General features: G+C 46.6%; 2 protein-coding genes and 1 long non-coding RNA gene across 3 annotated transcripts; 1 reads left to right on the forward strand and 2 right to left on the reverse strand.

The window, feature by feature from the left end:
• Positions 1-309: 309 nt before the first annotated feature.
• inpp4ab (inositol polyphosphate-4-phosphatase type I Ab) lies at positions 310-17,971 on the reverse strand. Its single transcript, XM_053417156.1, has 26 exons — positions 17,854-17,971; positions 13,090-13,168; positions 9,918-10,116; positions 9,605-9,649; positions 9,261-9,379; positions 9,024-9,140; positions 8,764-8,843; positions 8,451-8,562; positions 8,079-8,169; positions 7,632-7,779; positions 7,424-7,554; positions 7,223-7,327; positions 7,019-7,127; positions 6,023-6,209; positions 5,720-5,935; positions 5,451-5,592; positions 5,151-5,318; positions 4,714-4,746; positions 3,974-4,146; positions 3,393-3,516; positions 3,172-3,239; positions 2,759-2,958; positions 2,588-2,685; positions 2,347-2,459; positions 2,112-2,266; positions 310-531 (listed from the first exon to the last, which is right to left on the reverse strand). The coding sequence occupies exons 3-26, from the start codon at positions 10,021-10,023 to the stop codon at positions 351-353; spliced, it is 3,021 nt and encodes a 1,006-aa protein (XP_053273131.1). The 5' UTR covers positions 10,024-10,116; positions 13,090-13,168; positions 17,854-17,971; the 3' UTR covers positions 310-350.
• Positions 17,972-18,757: 786 nt separating this feature from the next.
• Positions 18,758-20,148, reverse strand: LOC128430989 (uncharacterized). The gene is made up of 2 exons (XR_008334093.1): positions 20,024-20,148; positions 18,758-19,578 (listed from the first exon to the last, which is right to left on the reverse strand). It is a non-coding gene; the product is annotated as an uncharacterized LOC128430989 (long non-coding RNA).
• Positions 20,149-20,905: 757 nt separating this feature from the next.
• Positions 20,906-24,818, forward strand: LOC128430990 (growth/differentiation factor 8). Its single transcript, XM_053417159.1, has 3 exons — positions 20,906-21,233; positions 21,832-22,202; positions 22,545-24,818. The coding sequence occupies exons 1-3, from the start codon at positions 20,906-20,908 to the stop codon at positions 22,923-22,925; spliced, it is 1,080 nt and encodes a 359-aa protein (XP_053273134.1). The 3' UTR covers positions 22,926-24,818.
• The last annotated feature ends 330 nt before the right edge of the window (positions 24,819-25,148 follow it).

Here is a 25,148-nt window from a genome sequence, read left to right on the forward strand (position 1 = left end):
TAAACCGGCTGAGTAGAAAACATCAGTGTTTACATTGAGCCAGTTTAGTGTGGATGTAGTGCTGAGGTCAGATCTATGGAGAGTTAACCATCATATCTACACTGAGATATAATCTGTGTTTACAGCACAATAGACAGCGGGCGGGGGGGGGATCAGTTGCGTAAAGCCCTTGGTCAGGGTGGGACAGTGTGTTCATGCTGTCCAGTGTTAATGTGCATGAACTACACACACGCTCACAGGACACTGTGGGGTCAGTGTGGAGGATCTCCCACCCCCCCCCCCCCCCCCCCCTCCCCCTCAGTAACAAAGCGTTATGATTGGCTGTTAGTCAGTCGGCTGCTCGCGGCCACTCAGCTGCAGCGGAGCTTGGCCAGGAAATAGGCCACGCTGAGGAAGATCCACACCACCAGGAGGTTGGGGCTGAGGGCCAGCAGGGGCAGCGAGTACATGAGGCTGGGGTCCAGCCGGAAGTCACGCACCGGCAGCAAGCCGCTCAGGTTCTTCTGGATCACCCCCTCCCTCGTACCAATGCTGCCGAGCCACGCCGGTGTGAGGAAGAAGAAGAAAAGGAGGAGGAAGAGGTGTGGAGCAGCAAATAAACGGGTTGGAAGAAGCAGAAGGAGGTGGTGGGGGAGAGGTTAGAAAAAGGAAGGAGAGTGAGATGGAAAAGATGAAGTATAAAGGCAATGAGAGGGGAAGAGGTGATGGAGAAGATAAAAGATGGGAAGGAAGAAGGAGAAGAAGGAGAAGGAGGAGGAGGAGAGGGAGACGCATGTTTCATATGGCATCATGCACAGAGGTGAAATGGCAAAGTAACGGGCGACACGGCCACAATGAGGACGAAGAAGCCACCGCCACGAGGACAGACGGCAGTTTCCACGGTGTGACAGAAAAACAACACCAATATTTAAAAGCAATACAAAAAAATCATATTGCAAATTAATCATGAAAACAAACCCGTAAAAAATCATGTCGTGGGAAACAGAGGGAGAGGAGGAAGAGAAGAGAGAGGAAAAAAGAGAAAATTAAGAGAGAAGCTTCGATCAGAAAAGGAAAGAAGATAAGAAAATACAACAATGGCTCCATGTTTATTTACCTAAGACATGGGGTGAAGGAGGGAAAGGACTGAAAAGGGCAGACACCCTTTAAATGAAGGGATGAGGGGATGATTCATGCTATGGTGAGAAATTCATAAAAAGATCATATATAAAACCTGCTGCAGAAAACCTATGAACCTAACTTAACTTGTTCCTTTACTTCCTTTTCAGGGGGGGATAAAGGTGAAGTATGAATGGAATAGATGCAGCATCTCAAAGCGTATCCCAGCATGCATCACAGCTTAAACCCAGAACTAAATCAAAGTCTACAGATGAAGGGAAATTTCTGATGCTCGGCGGCTGATGAGGCAGAAAGGGGAGGGGGGGAAGAGAGATGTGAGGAGCAGGAGGAGGTGGAGACACGTCGTCAGATCATGCGAGTGTCTGATGGGGGGGGGGGGGGGGGGGGACGTTTCCAACATGAAGCTCCACTTCGAACACAGACAGACACGAGGACTGTCGGGTCTCGATGGGACAGAGGTTCTCTACGGACTCAGAGGTTCAGCCTCAACACAAACTAAACACTTTCTTTATCAACAGGCAGCGGCTCAATGAACGAATGAAAAGACCAAAGAGGTAGTGATGACGATGGGGAAAATACTTAAAGTTTATACGTAGAGAAAAGGAAAGACGGAGGAGCCTCTCACTTGAACATCAGTTTGTTTAACAGGGGACGGGGAAAAAGAATATCCTGCACGAGCTGGTTCCTTCACTGGATTTAATGGTTTCAGCTGATTCATGGTTCAATTCTGCACCAGAGACTGATGATAGAATCTTAAAGCCCCTACAGACCGGACTTGTTTCTCTAGGTGAACACAGATCTTAAATGAGGTGCCACAGAGTGAGATTGGACATGCTAAAACATGCTAACACCAACACAGAGGCTTGAATGGAAACCAGTAAGATGAAGGGGAAAACTCAATGGGATCTGGATTTCCATGCCATCGAAGTTTGTTTTGCTCAGGAAGGATTTATAATGTTTTCATCTGCACATGTGCTGTGAAGGCGTCTCACCTGCGCATGCAGTCCAGAGCCTGGGTGAAGACCTGCGGCGCCATGCCGTGCTCGTGCTGCAGGATCAGGCACTGCTCCAGGGTCACCGACATGGCCGTGCGGTCTTTGGCGCTCTTGCAGCTGGTGAAGCGGACGCCGTTCAGCCGGCGACAAATCTGAGGTGGAAGAGACGTTAAGTTATGTCCAAGGTGCGTTCAAACACAAATAAGATTCTTGTGCTTGTGGGGAAGGTCACCTCGGCCGCCTGCCACAGGACGTCCACGTTCTTGTTCTTCCTGGCATGAACGTTCTGCCCCAGGAACCTCAGCAGCTCGGGGAGACAGGTCTGAGAGCGAGACCTGGGGAGGCCTGAGGGGTCGAGGGGACACATGAGGAAGAAGAGTTCAATCTGGAGAGAACTAATAACTGAACCTGTTATAAGATTGAAGTGGAGGGTAAGGTGAGTGAGGTAGATTATTCTGAGGTTGAGTACTTACAGTCCTCAGGCAGGACTTCTTTGAACTGCTCGTAGTACGAATTCAACCTGGACAGACTCTCCAGGTTTATGATCTCCTGCAGGGACGTGTCTCCGAATCTGAACAAGACATGACATTGATTTGTCTTCATGTCATTACTCTGTTCACTGATCGACTTGACGTCTCACTCACTTCTCGGCCAGCGTCTGCTGCTCGTTGATGCCCACGTTGAAGTGCACCGGCTGGACCCTCAGCAGCATGCCGCTCTGGATCTCTCGAGGCAGAGCGTCGAACATGGTTCCTGGCAGCGGGATGCGGACGTTGAAACCGTCTCGGTTCCCGGTGATGATCGGCAGCATGTCGGGCGCCGAGCTGCCGGTGGCCTGGGTCACCTTACAGAGAGGGGAAGGAAAAGTTTGAATGATTCATGAGCAAATGCTGCTGCTGCACATGTTTATACAGAGTTTATACAAAAGGCTGCAGCCACTATGTGTTTCAAAGGACATTATATTGTAACTGTGACACTAAACATGTGAAAAGGCTTGACCATGTGATTCATATACATATATACTATACATAATATATTCTAACACACACGTGTTTACCTTAAAGGTGACGTTCCTCAGATCCATGATGCCGACGCTCATGTCCTCCAACATGGACAGCTCCTCCCCTGAAACCCGTTCATAACAAACAATTCATTACTCTTAATAACTTAATAATAGGTTTCTCTGCAGGAATATGTAAAACCTGTAAAACCTGTTGTCCAACATATAACACGCGTGATGTGCTGCAGGTCTGATCATGTGTGTGTGTGTGTTGGTACCGTAGGTGCTGAGCAGCGACTCGGACTGAGCCAGGAGGCCGATGGTGTAGAGCTGCCGGAGGAAGCCGGAGTCACGGAGGCAGTTCCTCAGTTTGATGATGAAGCCGCAGATGAGAGCGGTGAGCTGTAACACAAACACATCAACACAATAGAGACCTTGTGATTTCAAGAAAACTTCTTTGACACAAATCCTCTTTTTAACTTAGAACGTCTTTCTAGATTGCCGCCCGCTCAGGAGAGTCTGAAGGTGAAGAAATCCTCTCTTTACTGTCTCACTTTCACCCCCCCCCCCCCCAATTATATAATAATCAGTGTTTATTTCTCATAAATGTGACACCAGCACCAACAGCTGCACCTCCGTCGTCCTCATGTTCAGAATAATCACACATTCCTGAACTTGTGATTCTCTCAAGCGCATTAACTAAAAGACTAAAATACACGTTTATGTAAATGCTGATGTAAACATGTTTGTGAGAGAGTCAACGTCACGCTGCTGTGTGTGTGTGTGTGTGTGTGTGTGTGTGTGTGTGTGTGTGTGTGTGTGTGTGTGTGTGTGTGTGTGTGTGTGTGTGTGTGCTGACCGTCTGGCAGAAGACCACGTCGCGGCGGTACTGCAGCGACAGGTCCATGGCTATCGTCGGGGCGCTGTCCTGCATCAAGAGGAAGACCATGGACTTCTTGGCCTTGTCGCTCATCATGGCAACACACTCGGTGAGCGTGGTGAGGAGAGGGTACAACGCCTCGCTCCACTCACCTGACACACACACACACACACACAATAAAAGAGTTAAGATAAAACACAACTGAACAAATAGCAACATTAGCTCAGTTATAAAAAGTGAATCTTTAGGTTAAGTTTGATATTTTTAGACTTTTTAGGACAGAGACAGGAAACAGATGGAACAGAAGCAACAAGGAAAGCAGAAGCGAAACGTTTCATTACAAAATAAAACAACCAGAAAAACCCACAAACTCTATATTACCCGTAAGACGCTCTAAATTTCCCTATTAAAACGTTTGTGAAAAAAAAAAAAATTGAAATCTGACTGTACTACACCAAATAAAGACTTTATTCCTTGTTAAACAGCCGTAGGCCTGACATCAAGCTCCGCCCTGAGAGATCCAATCACACGTGAACTGCAACAAGTTCCTCTAAACAGATGCCTCAATGCATCTTGGGTAGTTTCAGAATCACTAATGACATATGCTGATTTCCTGTCTTATGTATTAATCTCTGCCCACATCCCGTATGTTCCTGTTGAACCCCGGTCCTGCAGAGATGTGGAGGTGGAGAAGCATGGGCGGAGGAGGCAGCTCTTACCTGGGTACGCCTCCTCAGCACCGGGGCTTCCATCTAGAAGAAGGGATGGAGGTGCAACATGCGTGATTAGCGGGCGCTGCGAGCCACACGAGGCAACAGAGAGACAAACACATAGAACACTGCACACCAGGGGGAGACACATCTACTATTCAAACATGAGACTCCTTTGGCTTTATGGAGGAAGCAGTGGGGAACAGTTTGGTATTTTTACATTTCTTCTGCAGTTTTTCTCTCTTGTGATTCGATTGCACTGAAGCAAACCTCTACATCTGGTTTAACAAGCCAGATGTCTTGTAGACGAGGTGCGTGTTAGAGTGAGCGTGGGACAACAAGTGTGAAATGATGTTCAGGTCACGTGGGTCAGGTTCGGACACAAACATCGGAAAGGACAGAAATACCAGAGCGGCACTCTGAGGAAGAGAAAGAAGTGAACGTACAGGACTCGTGTTCTGGATGAGCGGAGGAGAGGGCAGGCAGAGAGGATGAGGAAGGTGGTGGAGGAGGTGATGATGGAGGTGGAAGTGTGGATGAGGATGAGGATGATGGAGATTCCTCTGACATATTCCCTGGGTTGATCCAGAACGCTCGTCTTTTCTCTCCGTTACCTTGTTGTGACCACAGAGAGCAGTGTTACCCTTTGACATTTCAAAACTTCTCCAGTCGCTGTTTTCAGGAGTACACACTGAATCAAGCAAACATATAAAGTTGCCCTTTGTGTATGTTTGTGTGTTACCAACCTTTCTTACTGCCGCCGCCCTGCAGGTCACTCTGGGTACTGTCCTGACTGGCATCGCTGGGCCTCCTCTCCTTCTGGAGCAGCTTGTCGACTCGCTGGATGACGCACTCCAGGGATTTATCCACATTCACCCAAACCTTCTCCTGGAGGAGAGAGAGCGAGAGGCAACTCAGTGACTTTGGTGCTTTGACTCTTGTTTCACATTTTAGATTCAAAACCCAGAAAGCCCCTTCGTCGTCGTCGGTGGTGGTTCCTGGTTGATGAACTCACCCATTCCTCCTCATGCCAGTCCACATGTAGCGAGGAGCGGCTGTTGCGGCCGCTCCACTTGGCGAGCAGCGTGTCCTGGTCGTTACGGAGGACTACTTGCTCCGAGTCGGCGGAAGGAGACGCTTTGGAGGCGATGTACTCCGGCCGCGCGGCGTTCAGGGCCTGAATGGCTGAAGCCAGCAGCTTACAGTCGCACACGGCCACCAGCTGACGGGCCTGAGGGGGGGGGGGGGGACATCAGAATTACATAATAATAACATCATTTCATGTGGTTGAATATAGTCCTCTGTCTCCTGCTCTCACCTTATCAGCCAGGATGGTGAGCGTCCTCTCCAGGCCGCTGGCCGAGCGGTCCTTGGCGGCGCGGGACAGCCGCTCGGCGTAGTAGCTGACCTGAGTCTTCAGCGTGTTGATGTGGGCGATGATCTCTTTGGCCCGGACGATGTCCTGAGGTATGAAGACGATGGACTGTGAGCTGGAGAGCGCGCTGCTGCAGGACAGAGACAAGATGGACGTCACGTCTCGGAGGCTCCATTTACAGAACGATTTTTAGTTAAGTTATAATTATGATGACATATCTCTACATGCACATGCCTTCCTCTGAACGTTGATCTTTACTTTCTACAGATAAACACAAGACAACGTGAGACTGACTTCAACAGAAACCACTGGGTGATGTCACTCACTTTGTAAAATCAGACACAGCTTAAGGAGAATTTTACAAATGATTTAAAATTATTAAAAGTTGATGTTTTAGCAATTAAAACAATGTCTGAGTTTACAACATGAGAAAGATTTGAACAAACTTATCGTCCTGCTTTAAGTCACATACAGTACGAGTGCTTGAATTAACACGTTGCTCTCGAACGCGACACTGTTAATACCGATGCATGTGTCAGTACGTGACATGTCCGAGCGGCTCACCTGATTGGCTGCGGTGAACTTAACCTTGAGTTATATGAGTAATGGTTTCATGTGGTGGTTCAAAGTAGCGACAGGCAAACAGCAAACAAACCAATGAAAACAACAACTCACCATCCCTCCTCATAAACGCTGATCGGAAAATAATAAAAACAAAATCAAGAATTCAACTGAAGCGCAGAATTAATGCAAAGGTTAAAAGAAACAATGCATTCGTTCATTCTATGTAGAAAACAATCAACAGAATAACTTCATCTGCATCAAATGAATCACAGGTTTGAACCGTTTAAAAAACAATATGAGGGAAATTATGAATGAAGCAAAGGAGGAGATTCAACACAAGAGGAGATATCATCCACCAGGCCTCTGGGAACTTACTGTTTCTTTGCCTCCTCAAACTTCTGGATGAGTTTCCTCAGGCCGCTGTTTTTAAAACCCTGGCAGTGAGCGGCCGGAGCTCCGATTGTGATCACATCATACGTGTGCTCTGCAGGAGGAACACGCACACGGGACCAGCGGCGATTAGAACATATGAACAGATGTGTGTGAATGAACAGAACTGAGAGCTGAGAAGTGACTCACCGAAGCCCAGCTCATCCTGAACCCTCATCCTCTGAACGTGGAGGTTGGTCGGCATGAACTCCAGCTTCCTCTCGGCCTTCAGGTTACTGGCTTTGAATGACGGCCCTGGCGTGGAGAGGGGAAACAGAAACAAGGGGATCAAGTCCATTTGTTTTAAAACCCACCCGACAGGAGGCCACTGACAACGTGTGGGACACCAACCTCTGTAGTCACTGAGGTCGGACAGGGTTTCCTGGTAAGCTAGTATTATGGTCTGGTACTGAGAGACGATCTGTCGCCGCAGGTTCTCCCAGCAGGGGGACAACTCTCCCAGCTCCTCCAGCTCACAGACCCTGGACATGGACAACTGGGAATTCAGCAACTCATCTTTACTGAGGAGATCTTCAGAGAGATGTGTGTGTGTTGGTACCTGGCCGCGTCCTCCTCCAGCAGCAGCTTGACGAACTGTCTGGGGACGTTGACCGACAGGACGCTCTCGGCCATCTGCTCCAGCACGCGGAGATGCTTCCCGTCCGTGGTGGGGAAGCGGTACATCCTGGACATGGTGCCTCCGAACACTGAGGCGCAGAAGATTCAATCAGCTCGCACTCGATTGTTAAAGATCAGATCAAACTGTTAGTGTAACCAAAGCACTACAGGTGTTATTTCTGGATGTGCGACATGTCCCTGAGGTAAACGGATGCGTCCCGCTCTGCTGTGACAATCAATATATTCCTACTTAATAAGATTTAGGTTCTGATGTATCTGTGGACACGGAGCCGTGTGGGTCAGACGGCTGGAGGACGCCGAGTCTAAGAACTTCACAGACGTACAAGACAATGAACCATGAACTCAGAGAACCGGTGTGTGGTCCTACCTGAGCGCAGCAAGGTGTCTTTGCACAGCGAGGCGAACTTGATCCGGACTCCCATCGACTCCGTGAGGCTCTCGTCCACAGGCAGCACCGTCTGCAGGACACGTGCATCAACTCATGTTAGACTAAAGGTCGACACTGACAGATCCAATCCACGGAGATGACTCACATGTTAGGGGCTCCGTGTCATAAAGCTGGTTAAGTGAGTTTTGTTGAAATGGTCGACACAGACAAACAGGAAATCATTCCCACGTAAATCATTAATCATCTGCATCAGGTGTCTCAAACTGATTCACTGCAGGAACAATCATCCGGTCCATTTGAAAACAATGTGCCAGCGGTTCCACCCCCCCCCCCCCCCCCCCGGATTCTCACCCGGCCGTTGATGCCGTCTGGCAGGCGGTTGAGCGACATCCTCTGGTCCGCTCGGTCCTCCATCTGCCAGGCTGTGATGGTGATGTTCCCCACGCGCACGTTCTCTGCAGATCTGCACAACGAAGCCCAGTGAGTGAGTGTCACTGACAAAGGAGCAGAAGGATTCACAGACTCCAGGGAAAACTTTTAGGTTATGTTGTTGTGAGACTACAAATGTACAAGGAAAACTTTTAAAGAACAACTCAAACAAATGTAAAACAATAGAAAGAAATGTGTGTTTGTGTGTGTGTGTGTGTGTGTGTGTGTGTGTTACCTCAGTTCCAGCTGTAGTCTGTGACTCTCCTCCTGCAGAATCTCCTTGACAGGAAAAAGTGCTGAGCCCAGCAGGTACATCTGGAGAGACAGAGAGGCAGAGGCATGTTTACACTGGAGTTCACAAACTACCTCATCATCTGTTTTTCTTTATCCGGTGTGAAGTGAGCAAAGTCCACGCTGGTTTGTTTTCCAGGACAGAGACGCTCAGTGATGTCACAGAGTTTCATCAGCCCCACATTGAGTGAGTCGTGGTCTCACCGTGCCCTGCGAGCGGTCCTTCACATCATAGACGGCCAGTTTCACCTGCGTCTGCTGGTTGATGTTGGACTCCTGGAAGAAGGCCACGCTGCTGAGGAAGATGGGATTACTGGTTCCCTGTGGACGGAGGAGGTCACATTTCTGTCAAACAATAACTCTTATGAAGTTTTATGAGGTTATTTCCCAGTGACTTGAGGAGAGACGGTTGAGGTGGAGCAGAACAACTGAAAGTCTGACCTCTATGACCTCAGTCTGGGCGTGTTTGGTCCAGAAGGCCTGAGGCGGCGTCGTGCAGCTCACTGCTACGAAGCTGTTGGGCTTTCGATCCAGAGCAGGAGGCACCAGGTCAGTGCAGACTGGACCAGAAGACACACACACACACACACACAAACACACACACACAAACACACAGCTCCACAGTCAATACAAAACAAGTGCAGAGGCAAACAAACAGGCCATCTGAAACCCGTGCAGCAGTTTCAGAGGAAGACGTGTTGTCGTGTGACAGTAAACTTTGAGCTGCATGTTGTAACACTGATCCCGTTAAGAGGACAACCTGAGACATCATGTCTGTTACTCACCGACGCTGAACTCCAGCACCGGCTCGTCTGGGTCCTGACTGTTCCCTGGAAAACAAAAACTATCAGGTTCCATTCTGAGCTTGAAGAAACAAGTAATGAAACCGGCTGCAGTGGGAAGTGTTGACGGAGGCGGAGCTGCACTCAGGGATCGCTGTGGTCGGAGCAAAGTGTGGTTGAAGAGGCCGCTCGCTCCCACACTAGCTTAACTCCCTGTGTGTGTGTGTGTGTGTTTGTTTGTGTGCGGGTGGCAACCACCAAGTGTTGTTTGTGTCAGGTTCTGTTTTCCCTCGGTGGAGACTGAGCGGCCTCTCACCTGCGAGCGCCAGGCCGATCATCTCGTCGGACAGCTCGAAGGTGGTGGCCCGGTACACCGACCACGGCCTCTGGGTCCGGGAGCCGCGCTCTCTGACCCCCGCCATGCCAGCAGGAGGCCTGAACACACGACCTCGCTCACGCCCTCACACACTCCCATGTGATGAGCCCCACTTCCTGCGTAGATCTCATTCACCTCTCTGCAAGGAAAGAGACAGGAGAGTGGAGGAGGAGGATGAGAAACTCAACATCACACTGAGGCTCTGTGCTGTTGTTTATAAATGAGACTTGGTTAAGAGAAGAAATCATTTCAACCACACGCATTTATTTAAATCAACGCCCCCGACCGCAGCGAGGAGGAAAGAGATGTAAACAGAGAGAGAAACAAACTGATGTCAGAGGGAAGTGGGCAACTCCTGACGTCTTCAAGGTCAAACTGATGAACAGCAAAACTTCAAGGTCAACTCATCCAATCTGTTTTTCTACCTTCACTTTCCATCTGATTCATTGACCTGTTGTTAACGTGTCACATTTCTCCTCCTGTTTTCTACATGAGAGAGAATTCCAGGTCCCGGGGATGTGGTTGTTTTGGAAGCTGCAGTTTCTCCTGGTTGATTCTGAACTGACACCTCAGCCTCCACAGCTGAATCAACATCTCTCTGCTGTATTAGACAACACTGTTGTTATACCTAATAAACTGGTCAGTGTGTGTTTGTCTGCGGTTCTGCAGGAAGTGTGTGTGTTTGTGTGTGTGTGTGTGTGTGTCATCCCACAAATGATCATGTTCTCTGCCTCTGTTAAAGTTATCACCCTACATAAAAGTTGATGTTGCTAAGAGACTGTACGTTTCTCATGAGGTCCCCCGCAGTTTATTTTAATTCCTTTTCTCTTCTCTCATCATTTCCTTGTCCGTCTCCTTCCTGCCGTGATCCGCAAATCTTACTAGAGTCGTTCTGTGGACCTTCTGGGGTTCGATTCCCTGGAGGTTGGTGGACGAGCTCACATCCTCGTCTTCTCCTAACCTCGTTCCCTCTGTCCCATTTCCTCACGGAGCAATTAGCCTATTTGCAGCAGAGCGGCGAGCGCAGGGGACAGAGACTCTGATTGGTCTAGTTTGACATCACGCAGATGGAAATGTCTTCCGTCTCTCTGGGTAGGATTGTGCTCTGTGATTCAGATTCAGGTCAAAGTTACAGTAAACTAATTATTCTGTAAATGAATATGTATAATTTAAAGAGTATTTGAACTCTCCTACATCTTTAACAACCAGGTGCACAGATTCTTATCTTAACTGTGGTTCTGGGTTAATAGTCGCTGTCCTACTTCCTCCTTATAAACGGTCCAGCACCGATCTCCCTTGTCCCACATTTGTCAGCTGGGTTACCGACGTCCTACATCTGTCAGAGTAAACATCTGGAGCACGACCTGAGGATGGAGGAAACCTGGATTTCTCTGTGGGCAGAATCTCTACAGCCACTTGGTTGCTTGCTGTAGTTTCAGGGCTTTTCTTTCCTTTGTTCATCGAGGACAGAGCATCTCTGGTCTTTGTTCACAAACCTGGGAGGAGATTTCCAGTCTGTCGGCCAACTGGACTCACATTTTCCAAACCCAAAGCCAAAAGTTACTTGCGTTCAACTTTCCTTATCAGAAACTGGGTCCTCCTCATCATCCGTCTACAGGTCTCTTCCTTTTTATGGCTTGTTGCACGTTAATAGTTCGATAAAAATGCAGAGCTTCAATTTATAGCCATGACTTCAGTTTCACTTTGTCGTGCAACCTGTAAAAAGATAAATCTTTATGTTTTAACACACCTCAGATCAATGAAGTCATTCAGCAGATCTGGGAATTCACCTTCTGGTAAAGAGAGAATCAGAGGGATGGAAGAAAAAAGAGAAGAATGTAACGAGGAGGTCAAACTCCAGAAATCTTCACTGAGCGAGAAATGCTGCCATAAAAGGGAGCTCCAAATATAGCCTGCACGGTGTGTTAGTGTTTGTGTAGGTTTGTGAGTCACATGAATTGGGGCAGACACACACACTGTATAGGCCCAGAGCTCCTGACACATAAAACCCTCGTACAGGACTGACAGAGTTTAGATTCTGGTTGATGAGCAGTATCAACAGACTTTACAGATGCTCCGTCTTCTACTCAACCTCTGCACGACTGTTTGTGATTTGTTTGCCTCTCTCTGTTCGACTCCCTGCAGAGGGAACTGAACACACGTCCACGTGTTGGAAGCTTCTGTCTTAGTTTCATCCCTGAGCGAGGAGAGACAGACTGGGAGAAGGAGAAACAGACTGGGAGGGAGCGAGAGTCCAGCTGACCATACATGGTGAAACCCCCTTTTCAAGCCTTCTCGTTGCCAAGAGGCCTTCCACACACTTTTAGAGCATGTGTGTGTGTGTGTGTGTGTGTGTGTGTGTGTGTGTGTGTTCCTCTTTTACTCTTTTCACACCAAATCAAAGAGAAGCAGAAGACAAATTAAAGTAACATCCCAGAGATGTATTTATGAACCGCAGACGCAGCAGATGGTGACGGTGATATTATTATAAGGACATGGTTTGGTTTAACAGTCCTAAATCTAATGATCATACTCGCTTAATGAATCAATTACATTTCAAAAGAAAAGCAGCACAAATAAATAAAAGTTATCTGTATGTTTTAAAGCACAGGTTCACTCTAATAACGATTTATCTAAAACAGCAAGTGCAGAACTCGTCTTCTTCCACTTCACATTATCGTGTGCACGACAATATTCTTTCGGTTTTAAAAAAAAGCATATTTTTCACAATGAAACCAGCTTGTTCCTGTTTCAACAATGCTTTCATTTCAACAAAATGCTTTCAGTGGCTAAACGCAGCAAAACCGCGCTCGAGTTAAAACAGACCTCTGGCATGTGAGGAAGAAAGTTTCCATCACACAGCGGAGTCGTGGTGAATCTGCATTTCTGAGCCTGAGAACCCGGCAGGGCTGCAAGGCTAGTTTGGGATTTAAGTGGCGCTTAAAGGGATTATGGCTGAAACTAATCTTAAAACCTTTGCATAGTTCAACATGTGTTTTACTACAGCTCACAGCCACCGGGCCAGAGCTTTACATTGTGTAACGACTGAAAATAAGAACAGGCCCGAGCCCTCGATCATATGTGTGAGGGTGTTCAGGGAGAATCTACTCACAGTGTCTGGATGGGATGACGTCAAAGAGGAAGTGATCTGATCCAGGTTCAGTGAGGATGAGCGGCTCACAGCTCACAACCTGAAAACACGTCAAACGGCAGGTGTCACATTTCAACTCACAGCTCGTGTGTCTGACGTTGGCTTGAAAAGGTCAAAACTCATCAGATGGAGAGTTTGGATTTACAAAACGCTTCCTCCATGGTTCAATACAAGCACGTTAACATTTGTGTGTGCACGTAGTTTCATGTGATGTGTGTACAGCTTCACATCCTGGACACTTTCCCATCGAGTGTATGAACCTCCTGAGTCCAGCTGGTATTTTTTTCCAATGTGCAATAAGTAAAAACAGTATGAACATTAAAAAATCATAAACAGTTATGTCACAAACACAAATTTGCCCCCATGTTGCTCCATTGAGCCGATAATAGATACACACAAACACCCTGTGTGTGTGTGTGTGTGTGTGTGTGTGTGTGTGTGTGTGTGTGTGTGTGTGTGTGTGTGTGTGTGTGTGTGTGTGTACCCTCTAGGATCAGCATTAGAATAAAGCATGAATAATTTCCTTAGAGGGACGGAGCAGCTGTGGCCCTTTCACATGAAAATGAGCATCGCCCACACCCTGTATCGCACACACACACTAACACACACAGACACACAAACTCACACAAACACACGCACACGTCCGTCACGCAACAGAGACTTCTCAGTTTTTGTCAAGTTCAAGTTTGACAGAAATGATTCTCGGCTTTGAAAAGTTGTTCCACCGAAGCCGTGCACAGCCACCCGACCTTTCTGTGACCCCTGCATCAACACAAAGGTTGATGCACAACACATTAACATTTTTTTTCCGCTTGAGCTGACAAACCACAAACAGAACAGGTTGTGTACGTGTGAGAAACTGCCACTTGCTTAGTGTTGACATCACTTCCTTCTGTTGTTTCCAGGCAGCGGCCTCAAAGAGCCCGTGTGTTGAGCGGAGGGAACTTTAAGTCTGACACGTTTAAATCATCTCTGTTTCTTCTGATGCGTCTCTGCAGCAACAACAGACATTATCCATCTAAATCTAAAATATCTCTAAAATATCCTCACTTTCAAAATCTGAATTTCAGTTCTAGAACACACACCAGTGGAAAAAACGTGTGAAGCTCTAATATTGATGGGTGTAGTTCACATACATACAAACATGAGTATAGTGAAAGCAGAATGAGCGGTGCATTGACACTGGGAGTATCCTCACACTCAAACCACTTCCAGTGCAGCTGTGGGTTAAACAGAAGACGGGTCTATTCTGGCACACGCTCGGGGGGGGGGGGGGGGGGGCTGAAAGTAGAAGCTCCGAGTCTTTGACCGACTGAGAGGGGGAAAGAAAACTGCAGGCCTCAGCTCATGTGAAGCCATTAATCAACCACATAACTTCCTCTTATTGTACAAACATGAAATATCTTGGATACCGCCATCTTGCACCGTGCCAATCACCAGTCAGTCTCAGCTGTCAATCATGAGGTGTCACTCCTGTTTTACATCATCAAATCACGAATTTAGAATAAAACGTTTGGTCCACGGACGACTTGGGCAGCTCCCCAAAAGTGAAGCCAAGTCACAGGGAGAGGAGATTGAAGCGCACTCATGTGAGACAGGAAGAAGTGGAGACTGGTCGTCCATCTTTATTTACAGTCTATGAGGAGGAGGGGGGGGTCGGTGGCTGGGTAACATCTCGTCTCCTCTACTTCCTGTGCTGCTGGAATCGAAGGAAACTCAATTAACAGCCGTCACTGGGAAGCAAACAGCTGTTGATGCTAAACACCGGCCTCCACACTGCACCATGGACTGGATATAGAGATCATAGACTGTATTAAAGATCATGCACGGCACTGACACTGTTAACAGTTTAAAAATGTCTCTTTACCTTGAAGCAAAGTTGAACCACAGCAGTGACGTGTCAGTACCCCCCCCCCCCCCCCCTGCATCTGCCTCACGTCTCCTGCAGCGTCTCCGTGTTGTGATTCTCTGCAGAAGTCCAGCAACAAGTGATGTGACGCATGGAAAGACAAACCCTTAGCATACAGCATGATGATGCATTTTCCTCCACATGCAGCAGCAGAGAAACCCCGCGTCATGCTCTGTGAGCTCCCGGGCGATGAGGACGCTGGTGAAGATGAGACTCACGTACCCGAGGACGTCTCCTCCCGTCCGCCTGCCGCCGGGGGATGTAAACAAACTCACGCTGCAGAAGCCGTCACGCGGCAAAGAGACTGCAGCCTCTCCCTCTCCTCTTCCTCCTGCTTTCCCATCTCTCCCTCGCTCTTCCTCACCCCCCCCCCCCCCCCCCCTCTCTCTCTCTCTCTCGCTCTCTTGGCCCGAGCCAATTAACTCTTAGTGTGCCTGGTCTGCAGCGCTGTGGATGCATCGATCCCTGGTGGAAGAGGTATTATTCTGTTTTATAGCCTGCCATCACGGGGAGGATTCGACCATAGAATCACACTATAGTATCTATAATATAACACAATGCAATTCAAACAGCACCACAAAATGAAGCCTCTATAATATCACAACCCAAACAGTCTTAATAAATAACCGACCTAAAGGGCAGATGCACTGCAGTACTGTGTTGGTGTCAGATAGGTGTTCCTAATAAAATGACTTCTTGGTGTGTTTGCAACAATCTGCTGCTTTTCTCTGTTTTATGGTAAAAATGAAAATTACTTTGGACAAAATAATCAAATGATTTGCATCAAACTGCTTCTCGTTGTTTTCACTCGTCTCTAATATTTAAATACAAAACTACATAATTAGTTTTTATTCCTGGCTGCACATTAACCATCTTATTTGCCATGCTCCATGTGGTGATTCCTGTGTTGGCATCACACACACAAACACACACACACACAGACACACACTGCAAGGAGGTTTCACTCTCCCTTTTCATGCTTCTCCATTTCCCCCCTGCTCATTAATAATTGACCAAACAGTTGCATCACAGCTCGCAGCATCAGCATCCGAGCGCCTCGCCTGGATACATGTACAGTCCGATGAGGCGAGACACACACACACACACACACACACACACGCACACGCACACACGCACGCAGCATCGCTTTGAGTGTGTGTGTTGATATGTGGGCTCAGGATTTGAATGTCTAACAAGGTAACGCAACTTCACAAACACTGAAAAAGGCTCCTCTGTTAATTATCTAGACTAGAAGGGAAGAAACACACACACAGGATCATTTCTTCACACTTCTGACTGAAGGGGGGATGAAGAGGATGCTGCGGCTCATTAACGACCCACTGAACACACAACCTCATGTTGTGTAAGCTGTGTGTTCCTCTTCCTCGCATGGAGCGGTGAGCGTCTGTGTTGATGTCACACACGCATGTTCCCCCGTACATGTGACGAGGGCCAGAACAAGCACAACCAGAGGAAGAGGACACGTGAGATGAAGACGAACCGACTGAGTTCAGCTCGACCCTCTGGAGCCGAGCGGGGGGGTTTTGTGAGTCATCGCACACAAACACACACAGAGATATGAAGGCCACAGACAGAAACAATAGACATGAGAATTCAAATCCATCCGACAGCATCATTTATCCTATTTTTACTCTGAAACCTGTTCAGTGAAGCCGGTCAGAGCCAGAAGAAATCGAATGATTAGGTCGTCACTGATGTGTTTTAACAGGTAGAAAGTGCAACATGATAATTAACTGAAAATGTTCCGGTTCGACAAAGTGACACAACACAATTCTGTGGCCAGGTTTGTGTCGTCAGCTCCAGGAAACCAGCGTCCAGCCGACCTTGACTGTCGCAACAGAGAAACTCTAAACCTGAAGCAGCCGGGGGCAAGACAGAGACTGCAGTGAACTACTGAGTGTGTGTGTCTGTGTGTGTGTGTGTGTGTGAGGACAAGGTGCAAACACACACTCAGCAGACACTCAGCACATGTGTAGCCAGAGTCAGCATCCACACAGGACATGCTGCACACACACACTCAGCAGAATCAGTATAGTGACACATTACACAGCAAATTGACCTGTGTCTCAGTTTGAGTGTGTGTAAGTGTGTGTAAGTGTGTGTGTGTGTGTGTGTGTGTATCAAAGGTGCAACATCATGCCCATATCAAAGACATTTTCTTCTATCTTAGTGAGGACACTCATGTGTAACCACCAGCTACTAGGACTTTGCATTGACTTCCATTCATCGTGGACAATTCATGCTTAACCACAACTAATCCATAACTAACCCTGACTTAACCTTAACCAGGACCAATTCACATGTCCCAGTACCAGGACTAGTGGACCTGATGGGAATGGATGGGTCTACTGGGACAGGTCCTGAGGAGGGGACACAAACCAGAACAGGAGGAAGAGGCACCGCTGGTATGCAGCAGTCCAGATGCAGCAGATGTTTGACATGTTATCACCAGGAGGCATCACACACACACACACACACACACACACACACACACACACACACACACACACACACACACACACACACACACACACACACACACACACACACACACACACACACACACACACACACACACACACACACTTCTCTCTTAAATGACACACACGAGTTAACTGTGCTGTTTGCTAGCCCGCTAACTAGCTCGCTAACTAACTAGCCCACTAATTAACCAGCCAATTAACCAGCTAACTAACCAGCCTCGGTCCCTGAACTTGTCTCTAACGCTGACGAAGCCGCGGCTCTTCGCTCTTCGTCATTCAGATCGAATCCCGCCACAAACTCCGGTTACTCACCGACTCGGTGACGTGTTGGGTTCGAATCCTGAAACTTGGAGAATCGGTTTGTTTGTTTCTGTCCGCCGCTGCAGTGACTCCGCTGGACACGCCCCCCGAGCGTCGCACGCACAACCCGTCATCACGCTGCCAGTGACGCGGCACGTAGATTTCCTCACAACACCTGAAAATACAGAAATACAATTGTTTTATTTAAATCATCTCATTGAATGTGTCTTGCTTCACAATAACAATTTAAATTTAGAATAAATAAATAAAAATAGGGGTAAAAAACCCAAGTTATAAAAACATATTTAAATATATATACATGTTTAAACAAAATAAGAAAATATTATAATAATCAAAATATTGGTAAAAACATGGATAAAAGATAAATACATAATCTTGGATACTGTTGTGTCTTTGTACTTCTACCGGAAAATGTACAACACTAGATTAAAAGTTTTCATTCATTCATCGACTGAAAGTATGAATCATTCCAGTAAACCGTCCTCTACCGCCATCGTCTGGACACCTCTGTGCTACTGCAGCTTTCAGCTTCACACACATGAATTAGTTTAATTAAGATTCATACTGAAGCAGAGCAGCAGGTGGATTTGAACCAACGACAACATGACAACATAGGAGAGGCCTGGGAGCCACCACGAGCCTGGTGCATTCTGGGTGTTGAGTTGCTCTACCTTTTGGGCCTAGAGCAAAGTATTTTCAATGACAGAGTTTCGTGTTTGAGAGGCCGAGCAGGGAAACATTGACTTAACCCGACTCACCTCTGGTTGTGTTTTCATGTCCGCAGAAAAACTGCTCAGAAGCAAAGTGGTCCTGGTGAACGGGCGTCACACACATGTTCTTTTTCTCACGGACACAGAGACAGCTGCTTCACTGAAGGACACGAGTCTTTATGCAGTGTGGGTGGAAGTTTGGGATATCGTTTTTATTTTCATTTCATCAGCTCATGGTCTAAACTTGGTAAAAAGATAACGGAAGATGTGACTGTTAAAGCTGTTAAAAAGGCCTCAGGTGATATATTTTAGTTTAGTTTCAAATGTTGTTGGAAAGAGAAAAACCCAACTTTGAGTTTCATCATCCACCAGTTATTACTTATAATATATTATTATTTAAACTGTGTATCCAGAGCCTGATTTGTCTTATTCCTCTGAGTCCAACACATATAATCACATGTTGCAGTGCTGTGAGAGGAGCTCAAATACCTCAAACACTCTGATAACATGTTGCAGACGTGTTTCTGAGAAGAGAAGCTGAAATCCTGCAGCACTACAGCATCATGTTGCTGGTAAAACTCTTTCTTTTGTCCCGGCTAAGTCACAATCTTCTCTTCTCCAGCTCATATAAAATAATCACAGTCACTGTCGATGAAGGGCAGGTTGTTGTATTGAATCTCCACCTCCCAGAAGAGCTGCAGAGCCTGAGCCACGATATCCTGGGACATCTTCTGAGCCAGCTCCAGTACGGGCTCGCTGACTGGGAGAAGAGTCAGACAGCGAGTGTCAGTCTCCGTCTCCTCTGGACGGAGGACACCTTCAGGCTCCTTCACGTCCTCCAGGAAAGATTTGGTTTCTTCTCTTCTCGGCTCCTCGATGACGTCGTCCGTCTGCTTGTGTGAGCAGGACCGAGGCCAGAATCTGGACTCAGTACATCCCATCTCACAGAGACACGGGAGGAACTATTGTTTTCAGCAGGAGGAGTATTGGATGATCATATCCATGACTGCAGAAAAAACAGGACAAGAAGTATTTAGAAAGTAATTCAACCTCTCCTAGAAGACATTGACCCGTATCTGAGGATAGTCTGACCTCGCCTGCAGGTTGTGTTGAACCAAAAACAGTAGAATCCAGACAAACAAGCTTTTAAAGCCTCGGCCAAGGTCACTAGTGTTTAACATGACTTCAACTGGAGACAACAATACTTTTAACAGACTGTAAATCCACTTTCAAGGGTAAAGTATACAAATATAATCAAATACAGAGAAACACAGACTGTAAAATACCTTGTTTTGTGACCCTGAGTCAACAGACCTTTACATTATCTGGATTAATTTAACCTAAAGCCTGTAGAAGAACATGTAAAGGTTCCAATAAGTGTTAAATAACTGAAAACAAATTAAACTACAGGACAGAGATCAAATATTGGAGCTGAAGTTTGAATTCTTTACCTTGTGTTGTGCTGCAGCTCCTCTCTGGACTCTGAGCAGGTTCAGGGCTGGAAGCTGCAGCCAAACACACTCCCTCTGCTGGTGAGTGGTGGGAGGAGCAGCACCAAGCACAGCAGCGCTTCTATGAGGGTCAATGATTACAAGAGGAATATCATTATTCCACAAGGAGCTATTTAAAATGTTTGGACTTATTTACAGGGAAGCTTCAGGGATCCTCAATGGGATAATTCAGTAGTAGATTGAAATGTAGAACATGTCCTTTTGCTTATTACTTATGTAACTTATGTATTATTATTATCTGATTTCATATTTATGCCTTTTATCAAAGCTCCTTCTGTTAATATTCAGCTCATTGTAAATTTAAAGTTTCTGTGCATCAAAAAAGGCTTTTGTGTTGTGAGAGAAACTGACCTCAGGTCAGGGGGTGACGGTGCCTTCAGAGTCACTGCACAGGGTGGGACTTTACCAACTCAGGTGCAGGGACACCATCTGGTGGGAAAACAAACAAGATGTTAGTCAGAAAAAAAAAAAGAAGTTTATAGTTAAATGTAGAATGAGCAGCTGAAACATCTGAGCTCTTTATCTCGTGCCTCAAAAAACTTTACAATGAAAAATAAAAGCCCTGTTTGCTTTTTCCTTTTTGAAGTGTCCCTAAGCAAGAATAACTTTTGTTCTACTTTAAATACAAGTTTTGAATGAGTTTTAAAAAGCAGAGGGGAAACTCTTTTACAAACTTTAATATCCATGGTATAATCTCACTACCTCTTTAAGCGTCCTCTCTGATTAAAAAAAGATCCTCCTGGCAGCCAATCATAACATGCTGGTGTGTGGGGACAGTCTCATATCATCCAGCGCCTCCGCAGCGTCCTCTCTTCCCCCAGGATGCTCCTCTTGTTCTGTCTGACCGCCCTCTCCTCTGCGGGGTTCTCCATGGAGACGAACCAGACCTCCAGGCTGCTGGTGGAGAGCGGGGAGCAGTGCTCGCCCTGCGAGTACCGGGAGCACAACAAGCAGATGAGGCTCCACAGCATCAAGTCCCAGATCCTCAGCATCCTGCGGCTGGAGCAGGCGCCCAACATCAGCCGGGACATGATCCGCCAGATGCTGCCCAAAGCGCCGCCTCTGACGCAGCTGCTGGAACAGTACGACCCGCGGGTGGAGGAGGAGGACCACGCCACCACGGAGACCATCATCACTATGGCCACCATGCGTAACTAAACCGAACCAACATATATATTCGATATTTAATGTCCTGCAACTGGATCTTTTAGAAAACCTCGTGCGTAAAGAGCCAAATCCGTGCGTAAAATGTGCGTAACGCGTGTTTCCAGTAGTACTCCAGAACAGTGGAGACAATTAAGACCTATTTTATATGCTACAAAGAATAAAACGAACTTCTCACACTTTAATGTTTAGATCTGTAGAGTTTGAAGAACAAATATTAATGTAAATTGATGAAATGTTTTGCTTGTGGAAGGAGAAAGTTTAGTTTGTATGTTGTAAACTTGAAGTAATGATTTGAAACTTGACTATTTTGAAAACCAACCTAAGGTGCGAGTGATTTTAAATGTTATATCTTTTAAATATATAAAAAAATCTATCAGAGGAATATTCTGATATCTTAAAGGTACATACATGGGAACACAATAACACACACACACACACACACACACACACACACACACACACACACACAGGTCTGGACTAACGTGTTGGGCAAACAGAACAGTTACAAGATGTCAACTATTAATATGTAAGAGTATTATTTAAGTTTTTCATGTGTAATTTATATGAATGATTTCCTCCAGACAACCCGATCTCCCAGGACGAGTTGTCCTCCTGTTGCCTCTTCAGCCTCAGTCCGAAGATCCAGCCCAGAAACATCCTGTTGGCTCAGCTGTGGGTTCACCTGCGGCCGGCCCACATGGTCTCCACCGTCTTCCTGCAGCTCTCACACCTCAAACCCGGAAAGGAGGGAAACAACACCCGCGTGCGAGTGCGCTCGCTGAAGATCGACATCGACGCCGGAGCCGGTTCCTGGCAGAGCATCGACATCAAGTCCATGCTGCAGACGTGGCTGCGACAACCGGAGGTCAACTACGGCATCGAGATCAACGCCTACAGCTCCAGGGGAGAGGATCTGGCTGTGACATCGGCCGAGCCTGGAGAGGAAGGACTGGTGAGTTCACTGCCAATCGAGAAATTCAGTGTGAATTAAAAAAGGACTCAAGTTCGACTTACACCTCGTTCTGGAGCTTCCAGTGAAATCTTCATCAGCAGATAAAGTTTGGTCAGTTGTCATAGAAGAATATGAATGTTTCTTTTCTTTCTTTCGAGAACCTTTATTCATTGTGGGAATTTCTTCAAATTTTTACCAGTTTTGACTTGTATGATCTGATTAGATTTCAGTGGCCAAAGGTCAAAGGTCACGGTGACCTCATAAGAGCCTGGGAAAAACCTGCACTGGTTGTTCGAGGCAAACGACTACGAGGCGTTGACTCTGGTTTTGAATGTCTTCTAGCAACCTTTCATCGAGGTGAAGATCCTGGACAGCCCCAGGAGGTCCCGTCGGGACTCGGGCCTGAACTGCGACGAGGAGTCGGCGGAGACGCGCTGCTGCCGCTACGCGCTGACCGTGGACTTCGAGGAGTTCGGCTGGGACTGGATCATCGCGCCCAAACGCTACCGGGCCAACTACTGCTCGGGCGAGTGCGAGTTCATGCACCTGCAGCAGTACCCCCACGCACACCTGGTGAACAAAGCCAACCCGCGGGGCACGGCCGGGCCCTGCTGCACGCCCACCAAGATGTCGCCCATCAACATGCTCTACTTCAACCGCAAGGAGCAGATCATCTACGGGAAGATCCCGTCCATGGTGGTGGACCACTGCGGCTGCTCCTGAACCATCTCTCCTTTTCTTGGCCCCTGGAAACACAACTTTATCAGTTTCTAGTAATCAGCTGCTGAATCAGATGTTGTTGATTTTCAATATGTATTTTTTGAACTTGTCATTTCTCCACCATAACAAAAGATACAGCTTTTCACATATTATAAGACTTGTTGACCGTTGTCCATCGTCCACACGTAGATAAACTCCTGCTGCTCCCTGTCCTCCCGTCTCCTGAGAACGTGTCCTGACTTGAGTCCTGACCAGGACAAACCCTGCAGGGCGTCTTTCATGTGCGCCCTGATTTTACAAAACATGAACTGAGTGACTCTCTGCCCTGACGCTTGTTTGCAGACTCCTCGCTGGGACCAGTTCCCAAGACCAGCACACGACAGAGAGAGAGAGAGAGAGACACTTTTATAAGGACGTTGTTGCAGGTGTGTTGTGATATGTTGTCAACATGCAGAGGCTTCGATTCGGAGACGGCGGCTCCGTCTTCCCTCAGAGCAACATGACATCATATGGTCAGTAAATGCTAACGTGGGTGGATGGATGGAGATGAAGAGCCGTGACAGACGCTGATAGGCTGAGAGATTTCTCCTCAGTTTAGTTTCCTTTGTGCCTATTCTGGAGGTTTCATGGTTTATTGTCTTCTTTTCCTGGTGTATCGTTTTCTTGAATCGTTTTCTTTCACACTAACAAACAACTGGAGGAGAAAAGACGTTCTCCTTGACGGAGGTAACACATTAAAAGCCTGTCAAAGTGATGTACACACACACACTCACACTGCCCTGGGATCTGAAAAGATTCAAATGGATTAGCTCTCTTCTTGTTTCACTCGTGACATTAAGCATACATTTTACAACAAGAACAACAACAAGAGATGTCCTGGTGTAGTGTGAGTGGAGAGACATCTAGTGGACAGTAGAAGCACCGCAGCTGAAGTTGTGTGTGTGTTGTGTGTGTGTGTGTTGGTTGTTTGTTAAACTGGTGTAAATAGGGTGCAGACACACACTGATTAATAAGCTGATTTTCAGGACCTATGAATCCTCGTGGTGAACAAGCTCAAGAGAATCAGACTCAGGCGTCTTCTGAAGCTTGAATCAGATCTAAAAATCCTCATCAACTGATTTACCAGTGTCTGAACAACTGGGAAGACTGGGAGCCATCGGCCAGATTTAATGTGAGCAGAAATGTGATCTCAGAGGGAGGCTTCATCTCGATTTGAAGCTGAGTGCAGATGTCCTGCCTGTTGTTGTGCCTCGCTGGGGTTCCTGACCCACAAGCCTCGGCTCCGCTGTGGGAACAGGACGTCCACCAGTGACACACATTCACGTTTGTGATTCTGCAGTGAACTTCAGTTCACTTTTCTTTTTTCTTTTTTTATATGGTCACATTGCTGCACCGATGTGGATCCAAGGTTGTTTTTGTGTTTCTTTAGATGAGGCCACAAGATGAGAGAAGAATCAACACTTTAGAGAAGCTGAATTGTTCCTTTTCATGAGATTTTGTATCTGAATAGAATAGTTAAATACCAGGTGGATGAACTTGATATGTTTTGACTTTAAATATATAAGAAGTTGAATGTGTTTCTAGAAAACGAATGAAACTAGCGTATTTAGATGCATATTTTTAATTTCTTGCTATTTATCTTTCTCTTGATAACACTCAGTGAATAAATAAATGTGCTCACACACCCTCGATGTTTGTGAAACCTGAGGTCGGTGCTCTGATAGTGAAACTAACACTGAAGAAATGACCGTAAATGTGTGGTTTGAGTGTAAAACAAACAGGTTATGATTAATCCCTGTATTTACCTGCAGCTGTGGTTGTAATGACGTTGCTAAGAAGAAGGACAAATGTCCTGTAAGTCTCATTAATGTCAGAAGTACAAAGGTTTGCAGTTGAAACAGGAGTTAGTGATGTTTATTAACAGTTACATTATTCTTCTGCTCTTCTAAATCATCTTATTTTAAATGATTTGATTAGGACACAAACAAGTCAAACTTTTAAAACGCAGCAGTAAAACGTGAGCTGCAATGATTTATTTCATTATTATATTACATGCTCTTATTATTCATTCCGCCTCTGTTTAGGGCGAAAGAAAAGACAAATTATGAATCTTTTCTATAGATATTATGATGAACCTAAAGCTGCATGTTTTGTGTTAGACCTTCACCACATCCTGTTTCTTTCGAACGTCTAAAGATTGAAATGAGTTTGACTTCTTAATTCAAT

The sequence above is a fragment of the Pleuronectes platessa genome, chromosome 24 (assembly GCF_947347685.1).
Source record: "Pleuronectes platessa chromosome 24, fPlePla1.1, whole genome shotgun sequence".
NCBI classification, from domain to species: Eukaryota; Metazoa; Chordata; class Actinopteri; order Pleuronectiformes; family Pleuronectidae; genus Pleuronectes; species Pleuronectes platessa.